We start from the raw sequence: 26,657 nt of genomic DNA, 5'->3' as shown, positions 1-26,657 counted from the left end.
AAAAGACCTCGAGGATAACAGACATTAATTATCTTACGCTAAATGCAAGTTAGTGACTTTTGTTTTGGAAAACCCCATCTAGTTCACTCATTGATGGATGACCATTAATACACCTGTATTTGCATTTCGGCGGTAAAAAGACAAGCAGGGTTTTCAGCACGGAAGAGAACCACTTTGCCAAGTCTTTTCAGAACGTCAATATGCTTCAAGTAATACCAAGGCAGAGAGATTCCTTTTGATTTCCAAAACTGTCTAGGTGGCCTGGGTGGTTTTCTGCCGGCAGCAGTCTCCTACCTTTAGTTGTGTGCCTATATCCACGAGGGGGGATTAATTAGCCGGGTTGGAGCTGAAGGAGGCTGTCGTGACGAGCCCAGTGGCGATTGGCCGCCAGCCTGCCTGGCCCTGCCTTTATAATTTCCACACGAGTGCATCTGGGCTCTTAGACAAACCAACAGCAGCTTCTTCTGACATATACACACGCACACTCACCCCCGACACACACTCAGCACACTTTTCCTCCATTTGATTAACAGTCCTGCACACACAATGATTACGGGAAAGCGTAAATAAATACGGAAAGGGTTGCTTATTTTGACTACTGGAAGAGCTTTGCTGGGTCTCGGCGCAACTTTTGTTTTTATTACTGAGAAGGTGATCTCTCCATGCGTTTCTCTCACACAAGGATTCTTTAAGGGGAGAACAATCTTTCACTTTAAGACCGGCTGGGCTCAAAGATAAAAGGAAGGGAAAGCGGTAGCTAGGAATCCACAGCTGCAGCACATCGGAAAGACGTTTTTGATACATTTCTGAGCGCAGCGGCCCGTTTCTCCACCGAAGTTGGCTCCAGCTCTAGCAGCCGCATTGGATCCCACAGCTTACTGCGAGACTCCGGTGTACAATCCGGATCTCTGCCCCAACATGATCGCGGCCCAGGCCAAGCTGGTCTACCATCTGAATAAATACTACAATGAAAAATGCCAAGCCAGGAAAGCTGCCATTGCCAAAACTATCCGGGAAGTCTGCAAAGTAGTTTCCGACGTACTGAAAGAAGTGGAAGTGCAGGAGCCCCGGTTCATCAGTTCTCTCAACGAGATGGACAATCGCTACGAGGGCCTCGAGGTCATCTCCCCCACTGAATTCGAGGTGGTGCTTTACCTTAACCAAATGGGGGTGTTCAACTTTGTGGACGACGGCTCGCTGCCCGGCTGCGCGGTGCTGAAGTTGAGCGACGGGCGCAAGAGGAGCATGTCCCTCTGGGTGGAATTCATTACCGCCTCCGGCTACCTCTCGGCGCGCAAAATCCGGTCCAGGTTTCAGACGCTGGTGGCTCAAGCCGTAGACAAGTGTAGCTACAGGGATGTGGTAAAGATGGTGGCAGACACCAGCGAAGTGAAACTGAGAATCCGAGATAGGTACGTGGTGCAGATCACCCCGGCTTTTAAATGCACCGGGATCTGGCCGAGGAGTGCTGCCCACTGGCCACTTCCCCACATCCCCTGGCCGGGACCCAACCGGGTGGCGGAGGTCAAAGCGGAAGGGTTCAATCTCTTGTCCAAGGAGTGCCACTCCCTGGCCGGCAAGCAGAGCTCGGCGGAGAGCGACGCATGGGTGCTGCAGTTTGCGGAAGCGGAGAACAGACTGCAGATGGGGGGCTGCAGAAAGAAATGCCTCTCCATCCTCAAAACCTTACGGGATCGTCACCTTGAACTGCCGGGTCAGCCCCTGAACAATTACCACATGAAGACTTTGGTTTCCTACGAGTGTGAAAAGCATCCCCGGGAGTCGGACTGGGACGAGTCTTGCCTGGGTGATCGGCTTAACGGGATTTTGCTGCAACTTATCTCCTGCCTGCAATGCCGGCGGTGTCCTCACTACTTCCTACCGAACTTAGATCTGTTTCAAGGCAAACCTCATTCGGCTCTCGAGAACGCTGCCAAACAAACGTGGCGACTGGCAAGAGAGATCCTGACCAACCCGAAAAGTTTGGAAAAACTTTAGAGGACAATTTAATCGAGAGCCGATAGGTGATTACTCTTCTCAAAGTCCTAATTAAGTGTAAACTTCCTGTTGGATTCCTATCTGATATTCCACTTGATAGTGCAAACAATCTCTTCCTTGAAAAGGAATAATAATACAATGTTTAGGCTTCATCTCACCCACCCCTCCAAGGGGAGCAAAACAAAAAGGGGACGCAGATGGAGAAAAACCCAAACCCACAAGTATTAGAAGACTTCTTTACAAAGGATTTCCTATCTCCCTTGAAAAGTACACAGTTACACCCGGAAAACAACCTGGCTGTAATGCAAGACCACAGCGAAGCTCCGCCTAATTATCAAAGGATTATCACAATCCTGGTGATGTAGGTGCCTCTGCCTGTGAGTAAACACGACTTGGATATGCCATCTGAAGGAAAGTGTAATGTATATTTTGATTTGTAACAAATATTGTGATCTCACATTGTCTTTGAAAGTGTGGATGTTGGTGTTTTGTGATTTGGTGAACAGAAGTTAAATTGCCATTTTGGATACTTCCAGACATTTTCCACTAACAGATAACATTTAAAGGTAGATTTCCTCCTGGTACTTTTATCTGTCTTTGAAAGTGTCTGAACTTTAAAAAGTTTACATTTTGTTTCAAATATATTGCTTGTTCTATTTCTAACATTCCATAAATATACTTGAAATGTTATTTAAATATATTCAAAGAAATTTGAATTCAGCTTATATAATAACGCTTGAATATCTGAATTATATATTTGAAAAATGCACTTGAAATACACTGGATAATTACTTTCGTGATTTAGATTTTAATTTCTGTTGCTGGTTTTTATTTAATTAGAAGCTAATAAATGAAGTAAAAAAAGTTGTTGTGTCTCAGTTTAAATTGTTTTTCTATCAAAAGATTTTGAAAACTGAACCCACTTGAATATTTTAAACATTTCGAGAAATACACTAATGAATCATTAAAAAAACCCCTTAAAACGTTGGAGAAAAGGTGTTTCAGTATAGCTAAGAAGATAATAGTCTACTCTCAGTTTCTCACTTATTTAGAAGAGTATTCCTTTCTACAACAGACACAATTTAAATCTACCCTTGAAAGCTTGCTCTTCTGGGTTAGTATTTCCGCAGGATTTTTGATAATATAAGGAAGAAATATGTTATGACAGTAAAGATTGCTAAGTTAAAAATCAGACTAACTCAGAGAAAATGAACTTAAAGTCATAATGAAACTTTTGAAATTTGTGTATGAAAGCTAACTATGCTAATAAAAAGATAATTTCTGAACATTTTATGTCAAACCTGGTTTTATGCAGTAAGGGTTCTGTTAGCTAAATAATCAGAAATCCAAAATTCCTTTTTACTTCACAGGGCAAGCTAAGGATAAAAGCATAAAGACAAACTTTAAATTATTTAAAATTAAATACACTACATTCAAACTCATTTTAAAAATTCAGTTCTTCTGGAGCTAGAAATCAAAGCAGTCCTGTGACTATCCTTCAGAGAACGTTAATTGTCAACAAGTGCTGACAGGGCTCATCCCCTCTGGGCCTTAAGGCAGTTAGTTAATTCAGGTGGGGGCAAAGTTTAGACTTTCACTTGCTATTCTACTTTATAATGCTTTATTTCCGTATAAAATTAAATAGAAATAATAAAGTTCTGGCTCTATGGGAGCATTTGTCTTTGACTATATTAGAATAACTGCTTCTGAAAAATAAACTAAAGGAAGATCTTTGTAAAATAATGCTTGACTATCTAGCATGACATTTATGCTCTTGAATTCTTAACTTCAGGAAAAAGTTAACAAATTATACAGTAACATAAAAGTTAAAACAATAAAATTGATTTCAGAAGAAAAGTGCAGGGGTGTAGAGCTTCCGTAATACTCAGGTTTTAAAATATACCCAGTAAGATATAATAAACCATTATTTATGCATTTCAAATCGTCCAAATATGTATTTTCTGGTATTACACCCACAGAAGAACACAAACTTTAAACATCTGAGCCCTAGGATATTACTATGTATACACATTTAAATAAAAGCTTCTCAGAGAATCAGTTTTTCTTCCTCTTAAATTCACATGTAAAACCCACTCATTTCAGGAGTGAAAAATGGATGTAATAATGGAGATGAATTTATATCTAAATGGTTTCTCACCCAGTTTCCTTATAACCTTTCAAAGAATAATAATTCACATTGAAATCTACACTTCTGGAAATTAAAAGTGATCATAATAAGAAATTTCATAAGACCCTTCCTAGTCTTCCCAGAGAGCCTCAGATGCTGTACCCCAGGGACGTGGGAGCAATTGGCTTAACTACCACATCAGCCCCAGTGCACACAAAGGCACTCACAGACAGACTGTTAAAATGTGCATGCTCTGGCAATACAGGATTTAAAATCGTTAATATATTCTTCAATCCCATAAAATAGAGCATGTGTTATTTCATTCATTTTATTTTCTATGAGAAAGATGGGACTGTGCTCCCCTCCCCCACTGTCATTTAAAACCAAGTAAAACTGAAAACCACTTCCTGCCACAAAGCCACCAGTACTGTATACGGAATCATTTTAACTTACTTTCGTGTCGATCTTCTTGAAGGCAGGATCATCCTCATCTACCTCGAAGTAGATTTCTGTCGTAGTGATGGAGAGAGTCCCCTTGGCTACCACCACGGGAGCGATGAGCTGGGCAGGAGTGCTGAGAACCACTGGGCCTGAAAGACAAGGGCACTGAGTCAGGCTGAGTCCCTGTGACCCTCTCCCGCTCCCTCCCAGAAGGGTACCATAGGGTTTAAATTTTAAAGATGCGCTAAAAAAAATGGTTCCTGTACTATGCGGCAAGCTCCTTTCATGTGAGATAAGGTCTGCTTAGCTTTTACACATTACCTTATAACGAGACTAGAGATAGATAATTCTATAAAAACCCAAGAGGTCAGGATACCGAATAAGTGACCCTTAGCAAGCAAGTTTGCAACCTCCGCCTAGAAATCCTACATGGTTGGTGAGACGCTGCCATTAGCCAACTTAAAAGTGCAGAACGGACTCTAACGCCCCGTTCTCCACTGAGCACCACCGGCTCTCAGAGAGACCCTGGGCAGTCAGCACTGCCCCCAAGACCAGCCGTCGTGTAAAGCCGCTCCACTCGGCAGCAGCGTTCCCCAAGGATGGGGCGGGAGGAGGTGAAGGGGTATAGGATCTAAATATATAAATTTCACCGTACTAACATGTTTGCATCTTGCAGAAGATTAATATCGGCGTCCTAAGGCGCGCCACAGACACAGATACGCGCACACACGGACATTATATACACCTCTTATGCAGAAAAGAACGAAAATCGCAGTAGTGGTTTTCTCACCGAGAATCAGTCAAAAGTGATGAAACTGCAGGACGCCTGAACAAAACGATTCTCAGAAAAGTGTCCGAAAAGCGCTCCTTCTTAACTTTTGAAACTAGAGGAACTAAGTAAGCTTCAGTCAGAGATTTTTAGAAAATGTGCCTACTCAGGTGCTTACTTCGAATTCCCTCAATCTGAGTTAATGTTGAAAATTACAATTTCACGTTTCAGAACATTAATTCAAAGGGGGATTACAAAACTTCCCCTTCACAGTTCCCCGAAGGGGAGGCGTTCCTCGCTATCCTGGACTTAAAATACAGACAAGGAAATGAGAAAGAAAGAACTCCTTCACTTTTCTGTAGCAAGGGCGCATTACATCCCCTTCCATCCCCCCAGCCCGCTCAAGTGCATAGAATCAAGTCGCAGTAACAGGAAGAGAAAGACAGTAAAAAGGTAGGTCCCCTGCGGCCGCTCGGGCCGGGCCCCTCGGCGGCTCCTCGCGGAGACCAGCTCGCCCCGCCACGGCCACGGCCACGGCCACGGCCCCGGCGAAAAGGCCCGCCGGCCGGCGGGGAGTGCAGAGAAGTTCGCGTTTCCAGGCAGTAGCACACACCGACTTCGCGACCGTCCTGCACAAAGCCGTGCCCTTTCTGCTGCGGAATGGGAATCGGCGGCTGTCGCACTTAAAGGGGGTGGGTAAGAAGCAAACTGTGTCAGTGTCAGCCTTCGCCCCGATCAAGACCGCCTGGGTCAGCCTAAAGCAAAGCCCTCTCTTTTATTTTACTGCTTTCCACCCCCGAGGAGCCCGCACCGGGGGGCCCGGCCCGGGGCGCGCGGACTCCTGGCCCGGGTCTCGCGCAGGCAGTTTCCGCCGCGGAGCCGATCGGAGTCGGGATCCAGTACGGCTCCACAAGGTTTTTCTTTCCAAAGGGCGAGGCGGTCGATCTGAAGCGCCACTTTAAAGGCTCATCAATCTTAATCTAGGTTGCTCAAGTAATTACGCCCGAATCTCTTGTACGATTACAAGTGGATTTGGGTTTCTATTCCCCAGGCCCTCCTTTGTGTTTATTGGAGGGTCTGTGCGCGCTCCGCGGCGCCTCCTGCCTCCCGCGCCCGCTCCAGTCCCCCAGCGCTCGGGCCGGTTCGAACCGCTCCCTTAACCCTTCAGCCGCCAGGACGCTCCTTTGGACGCCACTTTTCATATTTCCCTTCCGGAGAAAATCAGCTTTCCTCGTGATTGGGGTGAGAAAGAAGGTGAGGCGATTCACATCGGAAACAAAGTGTGGTCTTCTGTATGGTTGGGCCTTGCTAAGACCTCAGAAAAGTCGTCATTCTAAACACAGAAGGCTAACGATTTCTATTTTAATAAAGGTTTTTGGCATTTGGAGACGAAGAATGGTCAAAAACATTAAAAATGGCGAACTGCTTCTTTCTTCAAAAAAGTAATTTAACATATCCAAACAATTAAATTGAGAAAATTGAAAAAAATCACGAAATACATTATCAAAGCCATACACACTGATTTACTGAAATATATTACGAATTTTAAGTACCCAGTTCCGTGAATTTTTAACAGGGAACACATTTTCTCTACTAGTTTCTCTGCGTGCCTGAAAGGAGACTGCACTTCCTTTTGATTTTACTCCAATCTCCTTCTATTGAATTGAGATTTTCTAGAGGGTTATGAAAGGGCTTCGAACTGGGCCTTCTTTAAGAAAGACACATCATGAAATATTCAGCCTTAATAGTGTGTCATTTTTACCCTTGTCCTTTGGAACTCTCCAATTACAACTTCCAATTCCATAGCATGTGTAAGGAGCACCGAGTCTTTTTGTTGCAGCCTTCAGGGAGCAAACCAGCCACGGCGAGAACACAGAATTAATCCACTACGGCAATAGAGAGAGGGGATTATGTTTTAATCCCCTTTGGGGAAGCCTCTGGATTTTAGGGATCCGATATTAAAATGTTTACACAAGTCACAATCACAAACCAGCAGATCTTGCATATGGAAGATCTGGTTATTTGAAAACCTCGATCCCTTTCCAAATAAAAAGACTTTAGAAAGCGCAGCATCTCTGGATGCCAGAGATGATCTAGCAGGTTCTGTTCTAGAGGACAACTAAATATAAATTTGACCTCCTGACCTTGCTTAGCATGGTGAATTGGGTACTGAAAGTAGATATATTCATTCCAATCACTATTGTAGCAACAAAAGGATAAACTGTAATAATGTTCTCAGCACACAGAGAAGTATAGTGATAGATATTGAAGGATAGTTAAACAAATGGATGGGACAAAACCTTCTCCCCTGGTATTAATGCACACAACAGTCTAAAATTCCACCATCTAATGTGGTAACTAAAGGAAAAGTAAACATTGCTTTTCAGAATTGTCAATATAATGTTTGAGAAATATTGACCCATTACTATTTTTGAAAAAAGGATAGAAGTATGACTTGTCATTAATTTAAATGCTAATTTAAAATATGAACCAGAACAAAGATCACCCAACATAATGGAAAGAATCTTTAAAAGAATGAACTTCTCTTCAGAACCATAGAATCTTTAATCAGTTGAGATGGTAAACCTAGAGTAGAAAATACATATGTTTTATATTTGAAAAGGGCTATTCATCAAATATATTAAAAGTAGAATGTTAAAAAATAGTTGTGGGTTTGGATGATTCTACTGAAAACAAAATTCCAAGCCTAGAAATTTTGATAATAATACATCAACTTTTTAATAGAACTTTACAGTTTACAAAGCTCTTCTCCATTCTCACCTACTACTTCAATATTCACAATTTTTGCACTATAGATGTGTCAATACTCTTCTGCCAAAGACCACTAGGAACACCTCTGTAGTGAAAAAGTTGGGTTTATGGCTTACTGCAATGAGGGAGACATGGGAACCATGGGGCGACTTAGCAAGAGGGTGTTGAAAAAAACCTGTTTTAGAATCTGAGCTTTGGTTAAGTGACTTTGAGAAGAGTTCAAGGAAGCAGGGCTTTGCTCTGGATTGGGCTCTGTCAGGGAGCAGGGATGATTCCGAGATTGGGTGTCTTAGTAAATCCTATCTAGAGAGAGGGCAGACCTGATCCAGGCTAAAGCTGTGATCGGCAAAGAAGCAGCAGCCACTCACATTAGCCAGGAGAGGGAGATGTTTGGTATTTAGGTGGTATGCAGAGTGACTTTGTTTCTGTCTGTGCTTAGACAAAATTATGACGCTGTTTTTTACCTCACGTCATCATCCTGTGACCTTGCCTGATGCTGGTGTTCTGTGAGGTTGTTTATGTATGACAGGAGAACACCACCGCTTAGCTGTGAGCTCCAGACAAGCTACCTCCCAACAATGCTGAGGCCTCCTTGTAAGGAGTCAGGCCAGTTTCTAGAGGTCAGGGGCCACTTTTCTTTTTCTCAGATACAGGAATTAATCATTTTTTAGGGGAGGCAATAGCATTCTAGATATTAGAAGGCAAATATGGCAATTAAACTTTCAAACAATGCTAAGATTCTTTACAAATTTCAATATAAGGCACAACAAAGAATATACATATATAGGGACTAAAAGTTGAAGTTTAATTAAAATTGGCATTGTTACAATTATTTGCTGACTTTCAATTGGCAAAAACTATATTTAGTGTACATGAAATTACAACATATTTTAGAATCACTTGAATATTTTCTAAACTTAGTTTAATATAACAAAATTTTATTAGCTGTATGGATTGTTCTCCAACCTCAATTACTTGAGACCACATGTTCAATTTGCTTTTGGATCATTAAAAGATCATTATTTGGGGATAATAAATATTGACTAATATTTTTAAAATTATTAAACTTAAAATCCTGATATTATTTAGAAGAAGTAAAATGTGAAATCCTTTATGTTTCATGTAAAAGGATATCACTAAAAAAAATTAAGACAAAAATATAAGGAAGTAAATTTTTTAAATTATTTCTATAATGTGATAAAATTCATGGGAAAATAACTCACAGCATGAGTGACTGAACATATCTAAAATATCTATCACTGCTCTGGACTTATAGTATTTCTAAGTATGGCATTATCAATCTAAAGAAAATGTTTCTCCCACAGAATTAAAAGAATAAAATGCTTTAATCTCAAAAGAACTTAAAGTAAGTTGCTGAAGAATATGAGAAAATTGGAACTTTGTTTTGGAACCCTAGGAAAACTTTAGGTATTAAGAAGGTGGAGGTATCTGGGTATGTCCCGGGGGAGAAGGAAGTTAGGGGAAAATGCTGCAGAAGATCTTAGATTCCAGCTATCCAGGATAGTTCCCTGGGTTGCAGGCATTTGAAATGCCTCAAGAGAAGAGAAAGTATAGTAACAAAATCTCTAGACAGTGACTTTTTTCTTTATATACAGAGAACATTGATAGTGGTCCAAATAGATTATCAGAATAATGATCCTTTGAAGTTTTCAAAAACTTTTCTGGCATGAAAATAGTTAGAGAATGTTTCTGCTTAAATCAGGAAAGTATAACTTGAACAACTAATAGAATACATACCTCAAGAATTACAGATTTAACTCCCAGCATTATCCCCTCTCTCCCTAGCACATGCACCCACACACACACACACGCATGCACGCACACACACACACCAAAGTATCCATTATAAACACTCTGTAAACCCAATTTTATACAAAGCTCACTGTGCCCAAGAAGTGGCCTCTTTTACTCTCTGATGACTTCTTGAACATAATCTATCCTTAGATTGCAATTAACAATAGCCATGCATCCTCCTAGTGCACTGGTCTCCTTAGATTATTGCTGTGCGAAATGAGACAGATGCTTAAGAACATACATTAGTCTTTTAACATCTGAGTAAACCTATCTCCGGCAAAACTCAACATACTATGAGACAGAAACAGAAAGAACAGAGCCCTCCATATAAGAGCAATCAAAGAATGAATTTTAACAAAATATCTGTTCATCATGGTAGAACATCTATTTTTGTACTAACATTATCTAAAATCTTATGTAATGTGTTTAAAATAATTTTAAAAAGTACTGAGAGACAATCTGATTAGGCTCTAACTTTAACCTACTGGCTTATGTTTTTCAATTTATTTGTAGAATAGATAATTCTTTATGTTAAAAAGAAACCAACAAAAACTAGCGCATTTTCCATAAAGGCAATGAATGATCCTATAGAAGAAAAAGCTGACAAAGCATATATACTAAGTAAAATATCACTGAGTTATTTCCTAGCACAAAAATATACTAAAAACCAGTGATAATTTTAATGTTCATTGTGATAATTTGCTCTGCCTTTTGAGTGAATAGGTGAGCCAGCTGAGATTTGTGTTTCCAGTTATATCACATTTAGTTCAACATATGGAATACATTTTTCACTTTCTGGAGGGGCACTGACTCTTTTATGGCACTGGGATATCATTTAATGATGGAGAAGAGTAAATCCCTACTAGACTGGAAGACTGAATACACTAGGGGAGATGATTTAAATCTACTGGACCAGGAGGCCCACATCTCTGCATCCCTTGGTTGGACTACGTGCCTTGCCTTTATGTTCCTATGGTCTCCTGGGTACATCTTTACAACAGCACTTAGAAGATATTGAATATATGTGTTTAGAAGTCTGTTCTCCCATTTGGCATAAGCTACTTGAAGACAGGGACATTAACTTCTTCATCTAACACAGTACCTGTCACATAGTATGCGATCTGTGTTTATGGAATTGAATATAGAAAATGATATACACCATTGTTGCATTTATATGTCTTGGTAAAAAGACCACTTAAAATAACAGGTTACATCTTTTATACTTTTCTGGTATTTATTTCAAGTTGTTCTTTAAAAATATGAAAGACACTGCATTTCAGAGAAAACATAAATTTAAAAATGTCCTGAAATCCAATGAGAGCTATGTAATTGGTCATTCTAGCTATATCATATGCATACTATTTTTTAAAATTTAAGTGGCATAATTTTATAACTGCCATATTTTTCCTGGTGCATAAGTTGTTCCCTCTTTGTAAATTATATGTTTAGAGAGACATTTAATTCAGCATTCATTCATTCATATGGTCAACAAAAATTATTCACTCTTTTGGGCACTAAGAGAGAATGCAGTAAGGTGTAAAACATGGATCTTACCCACAAAGAGCTTATACTACACAGTAAAGACAAGAAATATACACGAATAATGACATAAGGGAGAACGGGTTTAGCTAAGCATTTTAAAGCACTTTACATGAATTAATCTCATTTATTCCTCATAACAAACCTATATGATAGATTCTATAGACATTCACAGAACTGTGAGGACTTCCGGTCTTTTTATGGGGGGGGGGAGGTTGTGGTCATGACAAGATGAAGCAGCGGCATTTGAAATGAGCTGTAATGGATGGGGAGGATTTGGACAAGTGGACATGAGGGGGAAGAGCACTGCAAGCAGAGGGGAAGAGTTTGAACAAACATACAGATGTTGTATATGAATAGGACTAATTAAGATTGGCCAGGGATTAGGATATGTAAAGTAGAGCAGTTTGAGATGAAACTGAAAAAACACACATAGCCTGAACGTCAGATTTCTTAGGTTAAGGAGTCAAAGATTAAAGCTCAGGTATTACAGTGGAAAGCAGTGGTGTTTATCCTTTTTGGGGATCACATATCTTTTTGAGTAGATGGTTAAATACATGGCCTCTTCCTAAAAAAATTCACATATCAACATTTGTCCATCCTCATGGTATAATAAATGAAGTATTTATATTTTTGAAGAAAAATTCTGTGATTTATCTTGATGTCTTCCTTTATCTAAAGAATTTTCTGCCTCTGCACTTATCATTATCTCTCTTTCTCCAGTTTCAGATAATGTCTCTTTCACCCTGTTCAAGCCTGCTACTCCCTCTACATTGGATTTGGTCCTTCCCTCCTCTGCCCCCTCCAGCTACTCCGTTATCTTTGTCTCTCCTCCTTTGTTGACCCTCGAGCCTTGAGTTTTTACCTTAGTTCTGCACTCCTATTCACTTCTTTTGGCTTCACCCTCATCATCTACTTAGGCCAAGGTGTTAGGGAAGTACATATTAACTAATATGTTAAAGGCTTCGAAAAGACTATTAACAAAAAAAGCCCCACAAAAACCTGTGTAACATTTTACTTTTTAAACCCAGAATTTCCCAAACACATTTAACTATCCTTTTTTCCCCTCATTAACATATTTCAAAATACCTGTGTTCCAAGGAATATCAGTTTCAAAAGTGCTGAACTAGAGTTCCTTGACTTCTAGAGCACGGCGTGCTCTCTGCTTCTCTTACCACTTGACTTCCTTGGTATCCTTGATGGGCTCTTCTTCAAATTTCAAACCTTTATATCCATTTGAAAATTTTAGATTTCCAAAAGACCAAGCTAAACCAACCATCTTCATTCCTCTCTCCCCTAAACCCTGCATCTTCACATTCCTAAACACATTTACTGGTTTCTATATCACTTCTTCTCATTCCAGATCCCCTTCATTTTTACTTCTCATAACAAGTCAATTATCATAGTCCCTCAGATATTACCTTTTAAGATTCTTTTTTGAAATTGTCCCCTTCTCCTCTTTCTTGCCATCACCAATTTAGTTTAGGCTCTCATCACCTCTGGTTTGACAATAGCCTCTTACCTCTAGTCTGGGTATCCTGAAACCTAATCTACACAATGGCCTGAATGACTTTTTAAAAAAATATAAATCGGATCTCGTCATTGCCATGCTTAAAATCGTTCATTGTCTCACTGTGGCCTTCAGGATAAAATCCAGGTTCCTCAGGGCATGTGCAGCTCTGCCAGTGAGCTTGTTGGTCTCAACTTCAGAGACTCCCTTACGTTTTTACCTCTTACTTTTACCTGAATAATTCAGAACCATTGTAGTTTCACAGTGAAGGTGATATTTTAGCAGATGATGTTTCCCACTGTCTCTAACAACTCTTTAAATCTTTCTAAATCTTTTACTTATGCTTCCAGATTCAAGATAGGAAACACCTATTCTAGGAAGGCTTTCCAGAATCCACCTGGTGGTCAAAGGTCCTATTTTGCATTACCATGGTTTCCTTTGTATGTCTAGGTTTCTTCTTTCTCTTGTTCCTTTTTTTTTGTTTAAATCTGTTCTCCCTCTAGACTACAACCTCCTTGAAAGCAGGAAATTTAATCATATGTGTCTTTTTACTCCAACCACTCATCCTCATGTCTTGCATATAGTAGATATTGAGTATTTATATTTCTTTTGCTTAGATAACCACATGAACTTGAGTCAAGTTGGGATGTGGCTTCAGAGAACAAGGACCCAACAGATCCTTTCAGCTCTTATCTTTACTATGTGTGATGAATTTTGACATTTTCTATTCAAATCTATTCTTTTCTATTTCTTTTAAAATAATGCTAGTAGTAATCCATGTAATTGATTTGCTAATCCCCCAATGGGTTGCAACTTGAAATTTAAAAAGCACTGATGTAGTGAAATGAACATAGGCTTATGAGAGAGAAAAGTGGGTTTAAATCTTGGCTCATCTCTCTGCTTGTTATGTGATCATGAAGAAATACTCTGATGTCTGAACCTAATTTCCACATCTTAAAATGAAGTATAATACCCAGCTCATAAGGTTGTAATGCTATCAGCCTGTGGTATTGTTTTCTCTCAACAAATGCAAATTCTATCTCCTAGCTTCATGTGCCCATCCTCACTTACCTCCTTGCTACTTATCTAGCTTGATTTTACCCCCTAGAGAACTGGCTGCTGAATGGAGACTCCTCCTCACAGCCCAATCTTAAATGCAGGGTTTATTTTTTATTATTTTTTAAAGATTGGACCTGAACTAACATCTGTTGCCAATCTTTTTTTTTTTCCCCTTCTTCTTCTCCCAAAAACCCCCTCAGTACATAGTTGTATACTCTAGTTGTAGGTCCTTCTGGTTGTGCTGTGTGGGACACCGCCTCAGCATGGCCTGATGAGCGATGCCATGTCTGCGCCCAGGATCCAAACTGGCGAGACCCCCAGCTGCCAAAGTGAATTGCGTGAACTTAACCACTTGGCCACAGGGTTGGCCCCACAAGGTTTATTTTTTTAGATAGTTGTCCATGATACCTAGTTCTTAACATTCTTATTTTAGACACAAATTGAACAGGAATAGCACTGCCAACTACACTCAGCTGTTCATCTTTAGTGACTTAAAATGAAGGAAAAATTCAGCAGAACTTTTGAATTAAAAAAGCATAAAACAGGGCCAGCCCCAGCGGCCTAGTGGTTAAGTTCAGCTCACGCTGCTTTGGCAGCCCAGGTTTGGTTCCTGGGCACAGAACTACACCACTTGTCTGTCAGTGGCCATGCTGTGGTGGCAGCTCACATACAATAAGAGGAAGATTGGCAACAGCTGTTAGCTCAGGGTGAATCTTCCTGAGCAAAATAAAAAACAAAAAAAACCCCATAAAATATTGCAATGTCACCTTCTGATCAAAAAGACTGCCTATACATTTTATCTGGAAAAAGATATTTAACAATATTTAGATAGCAAACACAGCCTGACTTTCTCTTCTTTTTGCTGATAAAAAGTTCTAGACTTCTATTTGTTGGATTGGCAATTTAAACTGATGGAGCAGATTCTACTGTGATAACTACTTATAAATTGATTGCCATGTAAATGATTGTCCTTAGTGCTGTTTAAGTACCTTCTGGAGGCTCTGGCTCTGTAAGCACCAAGCCATAGAAATAAAATAAATAAATAAATAAATAAAATATTTTCAGTATGCAGAAAGACTTACTTGCCCTTTTATATAGCACTGCTCTAAACGTAGTGGCAAAATCAGTTTTTTTTTTTTTTTTTTTAAGATTTTATTTTTCCTTTTTCTCCCCAAAGCCCCCCGGTACATAGTTGTATATTCTTCGTTGGGGGTCCCTCTAGTTGTGGCATGTGGGACACTGCCTCAGCGTGGCCTGACGAGCAGTGCCATGTCCGCGCCCAGGATTCGAACCAACGAAACACTGGGCCGCCTGCAGCGGAGCGCGCAAACTTAACCACTCGGCCATGGGGCCAGCCCCACAAAATCAGTTTTACACGTAATGTTTGAATTAGCACCGAAGTCATTCAGAGAGAGCACCAGGGTGCCTGTAGGTGTGGCAGTGATACCCTGATGCATACCTCATCTCTTCCTCTTCTCCAGGTGCTAACATCCACAGTTTGGCAGGAGGAAAACAGTTTTATCTCATATTTTTTTTTCTCCAAGTGTGACAAACAAGATGACCCATATATTTCCAGTAGGTGATTAATATTCTCATTCATATACTTTTGTGAAAGTTTAGGCCCCTATGTATAGGAGAAATGCGGTCTATTGATAAGTTACTTGAGTTGTTTATTACCCCTATTTTTCAGGTTGGTAGTAAGTAGAACTATAATCTGTAGAGGAATTACTTTATGGGAAATTCTCTGCACAGAGAAAAAAGTAAAAAATAAAAATGGGTTTCAACTAGAGCACTGTATTAGAAAGAATAGACCTTATCATTGTGGTTTGTGAAACACGTGCCCCGTAACAAAGGATAGCTTATTCTTAAAATAAAAAAAGATGTAAGAAAGTTATATATGATTTGAATCGTGGTTGATGTCTAATACAGTTGAATTACAGCCTTTTATTATACTTTAAATTTACAAAGTTTGGTTAGCAGGAATGTTGTTACAATTAAGAGTACTGTAAAAGTGTTTTTATAGACTACAGAATCCATGGTTGAAGGGGACATACATTTTTGGAAATACAGTATAGCAAGATATTTGCAGACTCTAAAAAGGCCTTGTAGACATTGTAAAAATAATGAAGAGAGGCTAAGAAGGCTAGATATTCAAGGTGAAACTTTTATTTATTTTTACAACTTATTAACCAAATCAAAAACTTAAGTAAGAAATTTAAATATTTTAGCTTTTGTAAGAAATGGGCATGTGTTAATGTTGTCTCTAAGAGCTTTGTGAATTCTGTGTTTGAAGCTGAATGTGAACCCTTTGGGTATAGTATTTATGACTTGCAAAGCAACTTCCTAATTCAAAGAGAGAGAAAAAAGACTTAGAAAGACTCATAAGGCCTTTTCGACATCAAATGGCTTTTACCAAACAACATTTTGATGAGTTAAGTGTGAGTGAGTCAGGGACATATGGATTAAATTTCCCTTGAAATACACATGGGTTTTAAAATTAAGGGGAAAATCCTGAGCAAAATGCATTTTAGAGAATCCAGAAGGTTTAAAAGACAATTTTTCCCCTAAATACAAATATCAGGTCAATTCAATTCTAGTTAGACTCTGCAACTAAAACTACATAAAAATAAATATGAAGAAATCTTTTAAAAAGTACTAATTTTGCCAGGGAAAGAATATTCATTAAGCATATTAGAATTGTATTTCACGAGGTAGTTAGACTTAAGGCAGACATAATGTGAGTCAGAGTTGATCTGAATCTACGTAACATTGACTTGTTCTCTTCTATAGCACTTATTCTCTTATTCCATTAAACAATTATAAGAACATTTTTCTGTGCTTTTGGCTCATACTTTTTTTTTAAAAAATAACATTTTTTTTCTGAAAAACTCCGAGCTTTTAGAATTCTGTTTTCCTTTTATTATATTTTTCTAGAATCTTGAGTTCTTCCTTCTTCTTATATACTCTGTATTTTGCTTTACCTTCCTTTCTTACCTCAGTTTTAAGGTAACATTCAATTTATAAACATATACAACTTTGCCTCTGGTATCTGGACATTCCAAGTTAGAGCATTTGAAGACCTAAATTACCTATTTGATCACTGTAATTGTCTACTTTCATATATTAGGGTAGCCATATTCTATGCCATATCTTCCTGGTCATTTGAGTTACTGAGAGGGAGTCGTAGCAGGGCTCATTCTCCTGATGAGTTTTTTCCTATCAGTCTCCCCGAGTTGTATATACTAAGTATGCAACAGATGTTAATGAGTAAGCAGATGAGTGTGTGAATGCGGTCAAATAGAGATTTAGGGCCGTAGGAATGGTCAACCTTAAAAACATTTCAAAGCAACGGTCCCGCCACCCCATCATTTGATACCGGCTTTCACTTTGAATTAGTAGAACAAAGATGACAGGAGATGGAAACAATTTGACCAGTTAACAATAAGAAAAACCATCTGAAAGGTATTGCTCTCTAAACGTCAGTGAAAGCACACCTGGGAAGTGTGAGGGGCATTAAAGGTGAGTCATGCAGGGCAGGTGACTCTCACTTAGGAGAACCTCCTGTTGATGACACCCTGTTTCTCTTAGTAGACCTCCTCCTTATTTCTATATTTTTCTTATTCTTAAATTCACATAATGCATTTTTTCTGACTTTCAGATTCTTGACTTTGGTAATGGTGTATGTGTGTGTGTGTATGTGTATGTGTACGAGTGTGTGTAAAGGATTATAAATTGACCACTTTGAAAAGACCACATAAAAAAAAATCCAACTCTTGGGGCCAGCCTGGCAGCACAGCAGTTAAGTTCACACGCTCTGCTTCGCGGCCTGGGGTTCGCTGGTTCCGATCCCAGGCATGGACCATGCATTACTTATCAAGCCATGGTGTGGTAAAAAATAGAGGAAGATGGGCATGGATGTTAGCTCAGGCCAATCTTCCCTAGCAAAAAGAGGAGGTTTGGTGGCAGATGTTAGCTCAGGGCTAATAGTCCTCAAAAAAAAAAAAAAAATCCAACTCTCATATTTTAATACTTCTTTTTCATATTGCTAGTTTCCTATACTAATTACTCTTTTTTAAATATTCAAAATAACATTATAGTCCATTGGTCATAGAACATTGTTTCTATGTGATAGAGAAAATATGTTTTTGATTAAGAGTCACAGTGGTATCTTGACTTTAAAAATGGGAACCTTAAGAAACATTTAGTTAAAATGACATAATTAGCGGAAGTTGGGATGGAACAGAGATTAGCTTAACTTTAGGTGTTCTTACCCTGGAAAAGTTAAATGATGAGATGAGTAATTATTTGAGCGATTCAATTACTATGAGCAGATGATCTGATAATTCAAGCCCCCAAATACTCAATTTCAATAGCTCAAAACAAATTTTTCTTTTTGTCTTTTGTTTTTCATATAAATTAACCAGACAATTATCTCAGTTCTCTCGTTTCCTTTACCTACATGAACTTTTTCAATGGGAACCATTTAAAGGCAAGTATTTGTGCTGGAAGATTTCTTCATGGTTCAAAGGTACATGGGATATGGTCGCTAACCTTAAGGAATTCAGAGTCTAAAAGGAGAGAGAAAACATAAAGAAAAGCATCTACAATACAAGGCTTTATGTGATAAGTGTCTTAAGAATGATATAATCAAAATTTTATGGAGTGGCTATAATAGATGGATAATAACCAGCATTGGGAAGGAGGTGGAGAAATGGGACCCCTGCACACTGGATGGGAACATAAAATGATGCAGCCAATTTGAAAACAAGTCTAGCACTTCCTCAAAAAGTTAAACAGAGAGGTATTATTTAACTCAGCAATTCCACATCTAGGTATATACTCGAGAAATGAAAACACATATTCACATAAAATATTGTACATGAATGTTCATAGCAGCATAATCGTAATAACTAAAAGGTGGAAACAACCCAAATGTCCATCAAAAAATGAATGGATAAATAAAATGTGGTATGTCCATGCAATGGAGTATTATTCGCCATAAAAAGGACATATATGCTACAACATGGATGAACCTTGAAAATACTATCATAAGTAAACAAAGCCAGTCACAAAAGACTACATATTTTATATGATTCCATTTATATGAAATGTCTGGAATAGGAAATCTATAGAGCAGAAAGTAGATTAGTCGTCCTCTAGGGCTGTGGAGGGGGGATGGGAAAATGGAGGAAATAGTTAGAGTATGAGGCTTCTTTTTGGAGAGGTGAAATGTTCTAAAGTTGTGGTGATAGTTGCATAACTTGGAATACACTAAAAAATCATTAAATTGTGCACTTCAAATGGGTCAATTGTATGGTGTGTGAATTATATCTCCATAGAGTTGTTGCCAAAAAAATGTTATGGGAGTGACAAGATTGGCCAGTGAATACTTCATAAAGTGTTTTAAGTAGGTCAAAAAATGGGTAGAGATTTTCATAAGAGATAAGGGAAAGTATAGAAGAGATATACAAAGGATATTTCAGGTAAAGAAAGAAGTTTGGACAATGGTGTAGGCCTGTGGGAAATCTTTAAAGTTATCTGACGTTAAACAGAAGGGTGGATTGTTGGTAATAACAGCTTACATTTATAAACAAAACAAATATTTTTTTACAATTTATGGAACTGATAAAGCATAAAGGACCACCACCATCATCGACAACTCAGAATTCCCTAAATTAGCAAAATTATTAATATTGGGAAGTAAAAGTAAAGGAATTTGTGTGAATTCCAATTCTATCATGTAAAATATTTCTCCTATCACTCAGCATATGTGACAGAACTACCACTCTAAAAGAAATGAAACACATTTCAGTAGTCGGACACAATCTATCAGTTAAATTAAATCATTCACTTGTCAATATATGACATAAATGTGAGTTAATTTAAAATTTTGGTTATTCAATAGTTATTTGAAGAAATAACTTGCCAAGCTAAGTTTCAAATTAAAATAAATGAGATTTTCAATTAAAATTAGTTGAATTATAACCATTAATTATAATGTTTTAAGTAACAATATAATTAGTAAACTGAAATACATATGGAATCTTAGGTGCTAATTCACTTTGGTGAATCATTACAAACTAAAAAAGCAATTAAAACAAATTAAGTTTGGTGTTATTAATGTAACGATTACTTGATTGGCTTACTTCTATATCGTAATCATATAAGCCATTTACTACAATACATAATAAGTTGAGTAATTAATAATCACACACATTTAACTTGCCTCTTGAGATGAACAGCTTGGGAAGAAAGGGAACCAAAAGTGAAATGGAAAATTGTGTGACATGTAAAGCGGTAGAACTTTGTGGAACATTTTATCTTTATTAAAACCAGAAAACTCCAAAGAAAATGGAGAAAACATGAGAAAGGGTCAATATTTAAACGAAATCATCCTAAAAATACTCTATCAGATTTTATTTAGTTTACCAGAATGATTTTGGGGAACATGTATATACAACTAAAATCAATTATTATGCATATTCATAGACTTTGAAGTGTAGTAAATGGAGCTAGTGTAAAAAATGAGTTATAAACTGAGGATCTTGTTTTTACGTCATTTTAGAAGTATATACACTATTTGGTGTATTTTAGTTCAAACCCTATACTACATATTTTTAAGAAAGTATATTATTTTATATACTTCTTAACCTTATGCAAGCTATTGTATATTATATTTGTAAAATTAGGGTAATCCTGGTGTCCACCTCATAGGGTGTTGTGAATATTAAGCAGGTTACCGCACAGAAAGCCCTGTGAACACCGCCTGGCTCCTAGTAAGACAGGCTACTTCTTCTTCCTCTTATTTTTCTTTTTATAAACAGAAACTGACCCTATCTTTTAAGCCAAAAAACAGAATTAATCTCAACTACATTAGTACTTTCCCTTAGTTTTCTATTTTAGCTAGCATATTTTTCTCTCTTGAATTTAACTTGACTATTAAGTACTGTTGCATACTGACAAATTGTAATGCATGGTCTCCTCATCTGTGTGCATGTCAGCAAAATAGGATTTTGTATAATTGTGCTATTGGCAGGTTTAGGTTTACCATTATTATTATAAAAATGGTGTATTCATTCATATAAAATCTAACATCTAAGAACTCTAATACTTTTATATTTTTGAAGGTACATTTCATATATTAATAATACGCAAGTCATACCACTAAGTTAAATCATGAGAGGATAAACCTGTAATTTTCATCTCAGAGCTGGAAAATAGGCATTTGTTATTTTACATAATATTTCCAGACACCAAACATCAGATTATATTAATTTTGTATACAGATTTTAGGATTTCCTGGATTTTGATTTGGACTTAGATCTCTGCAGAAGCAAAGTTTTCTTTAGGCAGTTTAGCACTATTGAGCTACTCAGAACCATAAGTTATAAATAAGGAACGATATTTTTATTTAACAAATTTCAATTTCTAAGACAAAGATAACTATCTGGACAAGAATTTATTAAACAACAAAAAGAGTTATTTATGTGTTTTGAAACTTTATCAACAGCTGATTTTTAAAACCTAAGCATACTGGTGTGTAGTTAACTTCTGAAAATGATTTTTATGTAACATTGTCACTATCGTGTCACTCTGGGTTAATCAATCTTATAATAAACTTCAAGGTACTAGCCAAATTTGTATCAACTAATTACCTTTAGTCTTTAGACCAGAGAGTCTAAACTAAATTATATAATCATTGAACATATCTCTTAGCATATGTGAATGAGGAAAGGCAATGCATTATCTAAAAAGGTCAGGAATCATGTTTGTGAATTTTCTCTAGTTTTTTAGGATCAAGAAAAAGACCAGGAAAAGAGAAAACAAATCTGTAGGCAAAAAGAAATAATAGATTTCATTTGCTTAAATTTCCAAATGGTCTCAGATAAAATCTCTGAACTATTAAAACAAACCACAACAAAACCAAAACGTGAAGATTTACTTAAGAATTCGAGGCAAACGTTTGTTCAGGGACTTAAGATTAGTTTTAAATAGGAAAAATAGTTTTCACGACACAGAAATGTTAATAACATAAGCATATCCAGGAACTGATATTAGCATAACCTTGTTAAACATTTTCTAGAAGAGGGAGAATAATGTGCCATCTCCAGTTTACAATTAACAAGAACATCTTCTTTTTGGTAAAAAAGAGAAATCTCTAACTGGTAGAAATATCGTTGGAGGCTTTCACAAAGCATGCCGGATAATTTTCAGCACACTCCTGGATAGAGGAGTGCTACTTTGTAAACAGAATGATGAGTTTAAGTCCACTTCTCTGTTGCCATCTGCCACCCCATTGTTGTACTGGCTGAATATAGAGAATAGAGGTAAGACTCAGATACTTTTTTAGACTCTACAGCAGGAATTTTTAATCAGAGATCTAGGATACGATTCCATCCTAGATCTGGTTTCCAGGGGTTAGTGAATCCTTTGAAATTGTGTACAAAATTGTATGCGCACCTTCATGAAGCAATCTCCTTTCATCAGATTCTCAAAAGTCCTTTAAACCCAAAAAAGGTTATGGGCCAACACTCTTAGAATATCCATATCCCATCTGGTCATTATAGATGCTGCTCTGAATTGACCCGAGAACAGCACCAGGACAAGGTGAAAACTGAGGGTGGATGGGTGAAGGAATGTTTGCTAGTGGTGAGTAGCAGCAATGTGGGGACAGAGCAAAAACCAGGAACAGGGAGGGACATTCCAAAGAGTGACAGCAGGGAGGAAATGGCAAAGTCGATGGTCGCCTGGCTGAAGTGGCTATTCTTCATAGCTGTTAGCATGTCAGTGTCATATATAAATTAATGAGTCTATCATTCTGTTATCCCCTCCCAATTATTTAGGCAGTTAAATGGAAACAACTTATGCTATACATTATTTCTCCTATATTAAAAAGTTACTCTTTATTACACAGAAAGTGGATGCTATTTATTTGTTAGTAAAATATGTATTTGTTTGATATCTATTTTCCTCTCTTCAACACTAGAAATGAGATAAAGTACATTATTAACATTCACATGATTGAGCATCGTTCCAACCACTGACAGACACTTATTCACCAGGAGATAGATTTTAAATTTAGCAACTTTGTGTGCATTTGCTACTTATAACAAACAGAAGAAAAATATTTAAAAATTTACCTGCAAGATTGTCGATTTCTTTCTCCTGTAGCAGACTGACTGCATCGTCATCTCCTTCCAGCATAAGTTCTGTCTCTGCGTTCTGATTCACTATGGCTTGACTTCGGAATGTTTTCTTTGACTTCACTACATCTTCTTCAGTGCCTAATCACAACCGAAATAGAATAATTGAGATCATTGTGATTGTTTTGCTTTCAGAGAGTATTAGAAATAATCTAGTAGTTTCTTATGATTATATGCTGCATTTACATACTACTTTACAATTAGAGAACATTTTTACCTTCTTTATCTTGTTTGGTCTTCTAAATAACTCTGTGAGAAAGGCAGGGGGTGTAATCGCCTATCCTTATTTGATGAGAAAACAGGCTGAGAAAGCTACATGCCTTGTTGAGGGACCTAGGTGTTGGCTGGTGGTTGAGAAAGGACTACAGTTCACATCTTGGGACTCTAAGATCACTGAATTTTCTACAAAGAATCTGTACCTTACCAAAAACTTGATTTTCTGATGGATAAAATTGTACAATTTCTCACAATTATACTTTCATGTGAAATAACTAATCAATTGATCAGATTGTTTTTGAAAGTAGATGAGATAAGCATGAAAAAGACAAGAAAGGATTCACATCTGAAGGGAGAAATGGTTGTAACTGAGAAGCTACAGAAAGGCGGAGTTAGCAACGATGCAGACACATAATGTACTTTGCAATAGCTATCTCATTAGCAATTAACGAAATAAATAATAGCTTTCTAAAGTGACATCCTTATTTTGTTACATAAAATAGTACAAAAGGCCCAAATCCAAACACAAAAAAGTCAGAAAAACTTAATATGGCAAAAGCTGACCTAATATTAGCATGTCAATCAATGTAAAGGTTAGAAATTACAATGCTTTTGAATCCCTCATGAATTTGACTGCTTAACAAATATTTACATTCAAATACCTACTTTGACAGGTGACAATGAATCTAAAATTATCTGAATGCAAGTAAACTATATAAATATAATATGAAACATTATATATATGAAATACAGCTAAGAAACATCTCTATTTCATATCATTTGAAGTTTGAATTCAACCAGGAAGAAAATGTAATTTACTGTGTTCTGGCTGTAGTATTAGGATATAGGCTTCAAGGACCAGCATTAACTAGGAAAATACCTTCACATCTCATTTGGTGTAGTAGATATATTCCTGAAAATGGGAGCCTAATAAATCACTCCTATATGATGGTGTTGGATCATAGTTGCAGGGGATGTTATTGTATTATGTATACATGCAATTACTCTCCCAATCTTGTCATGCCTTTGGCCAAAATTCTTCCCAGTTAACAAATAATAATACTTTTGGTCAATTCTCCTAGGCCCAATATAGGGTTTCCAACAGACCACTACTGCCTGTTGATATTTGCTCAATCATTTCCTTGGCAGTGCGTCTAGCTGCCATAAACTTGCACTGTAAAACAGTGTTAGCCTCTTTCTTTGCAGCTTGCACACTCTGGCAGTGACTCAGAGCCAATTCCGTTTGCTAAACCTTAACAAACTGGCCCAAAGGTAGCTCATAGAGGAGTAAAAAAACATATGTTGAGGAACACAATAATGTCACGATAGCAGTGTAGAGTGTCAGTGGCTGAGAGATAGTCCGTCATTCCAGCTCTTACTGGATAATAGCATTTAGAGAGCATGGTTAAATATAGCTTATATTTATATTTATAGTATAAAACAATAGACTATTAAGTATATATTTTGATAAATACTTCAGAGACAAATAGTATTATTACAAATCAATGCTACATGGGAGGTGAGGGGAATTAAATGGGTTATAAGTGTATTTCTCTTTCACTGGCCGATAGATGATTCTTATTTCTAGAATAAAAGATTGGGTATTGATTACTGAATGCCCCAGAACCTTATCTTAATTTTATGTGGTTTCTAGATTATATAAAGCTGGGAGTAATCTTATGGGGGTAGCTATCTTTTTAACTTTCTTGCTTCTTGGGTAGTAACTTAATTTGAGAAACTCGGAGCTTGCATCATCTAACAAAAGAGGCAAATCTGATTAATAACCAAGAAGTCTCTCTTGAGGTCTTTATAGCCACATTTCTACTAGACATCTTTAGATGGATATCCTAATTCCACATTTCCCTGACTGAAGGAATCATCTCTGGCTTCTCTACCTCTTCCTATTTTGATCAACCCACTTACTTAAGTCACAAGCCTAGGATTTATCCTATAAGGTGACTGCCACTGCTCTGGCTCAGGCCATCATCGTTTTGGTCTAGAGGACTTCAATAGCTCCCTTATTCACACCATCCTCCATACTTTTGTCATTCATTATTATAAAACAAAAATAATTTGAGAATATTTTCCTACTTAATACTGTTTATTTATTAACTCCTTCTAATCAATAACACTCAATGCAAGGCTTACACTATAAGATAAAATTTAAAGTCCTTAGCATGGCTGATCAAGGCCTTTTATCTTCTTATCACCAGTTTTTCATTGTCTTTCTTTACTCCCCATCAGCAATACTGGACCATTTATAGCTTCTGAAATATGTCGTGCTTTCACCTATCTCTTTACTTGTGCTAATATTATTCCCTCTATATGGTATGTTTCTTCCTTCCTCCTTTGTTTGGCTAATTCCTACTTGATCTTCAAAACTCATCTCCTTCAAGTGCCTTTCCTAACCAACCCATCTGTACTCTCACAGTTTACACAGAACTCAACCATGCATAGGTATTATCTGTTATGTGTTTGTTCTGCAGCCTCATCATCTGGTACCCAGCAGATGTGCCACTAACATTTCCTGACCTGAAGTTCAAGTCTATCCTGCGTTCCTTTCTCTGATTTCTTAAGGTGAGTTTGTGTGTTCTTTCCCCTCTGCTTGCACCACACCTTATGAATCCTGGTACGATAGTTGTTATAGGTAGTATCATAATTGTTTGTTTGCTTCTTATCTCCACATAGCCTGGACGCTCCTTGATGACTGGAAACGTGCTTCTGTCTTTGTATTCTCAGTTCTCAGCACACTGCCTGATATAGAGCAAGCCCTCACAAGTACTGAATACATGAATAAACTGAGACATAGAAGTTACCTCTGGATATTTCTTAATCTGAAGATCCCAGGATATCTCAGAGGTTGGGGGCAAATTGGAGAATCTATGCTTTTACACAAAAGGGAATGTGGTTCTTTACATGAAATAGTCAATAAAGCCCTTTATGTATGAGTCAACCTATAAAGCAAGTTTTTCCTTGTATCACAACCATGTGAAATCTGCTTTGTTATTTAAAAAAATGCTTTTTGTTACTCTTGTGTTATTAAAACTAAAATAAATCAATAAAGAAATTGTAGTCAAAGGAAGGTGAGCTCTGAAACATATATTAAGCTTTCAATTTTATCTCCTCTAGTTGTAAAGCAGTAAAACCATTATGTCTTTAAAAGATATATATTAAACTAATCCATTCCAACACACACCAAACTTCTCA

The 26,657-nt window shown here is 37.5% G+C and overlaps 2 protein-coding genes and 1 long non-coding RNA gene across 15 annotated transcripts in view; 2 read left to right on the top strand and 1 right to left on the bottom strand.

Moving 5' to 3' along the window:
* Positions 1–26,657, bottom strand: part of NBEA (neurobeachin) — a 671,317-nt gene that overhangs the window by 185,436 nt on the left and 459,224 nt on the right. For all 13 annotated transcript variants that reach the window (XM_070240236.1, XM_070240226.1, XM_070240227.1 and 10 more), the window contains 2 exons: positions 23,172–23,315; positions 4,580–4,716 (listed from right to left, as the gene is read on the bottom strand). In XM_070240236.1, coding sequence (XP_070096337.1) covers positions 4,580–4,716; positions 23,172–23,315 — 281 coding nt within the window. The remainder of the gene's footprint in view (positions 1–4,579; positions 4,717–23,171; positions 23,316–26,657) is intronic.
* On the top strand, positions 919–2,837 carry MAB21L1 (mab-21 like 1). Its single transcript, NM_001257130.1, is given in 1 exon segment — positions 919–2,837. A coding segment is annotated over 1 exon segment (1,080 nt). The 3' UTR covers positions 1,999–2,837.
* On the top strand, positions 5,678–26,265 carry LOC138918500 (uncharacterized). The gene is made up of 3 exons (XR_011427940.1): positions 5,678–5,789; positions 25,937–26,027; positions 26,139–26,265. It is a non-coding gene; the product is annotated as an uncharacterized lncRNA (long non-coding RNA).

The sequence above is a fragment of the Equus caballus genome, chromosome 17 (assembly GCF_041296265.1).
Source record: "Equus caballus isolate H_3958 breed thoroughbred chromosome 17, TB-T2T, whole genome shotgun sequence".
In the NCBI taxonomy this organism is placed as follows: Eukaryota; Metazoa; Chordata; class Mammalia; order Perissodactyla; family Equidae; genus Equus; species Equus caballus.
This window is presented reverse-complemented; position numbering and strand designations above follow the sequence as displayed.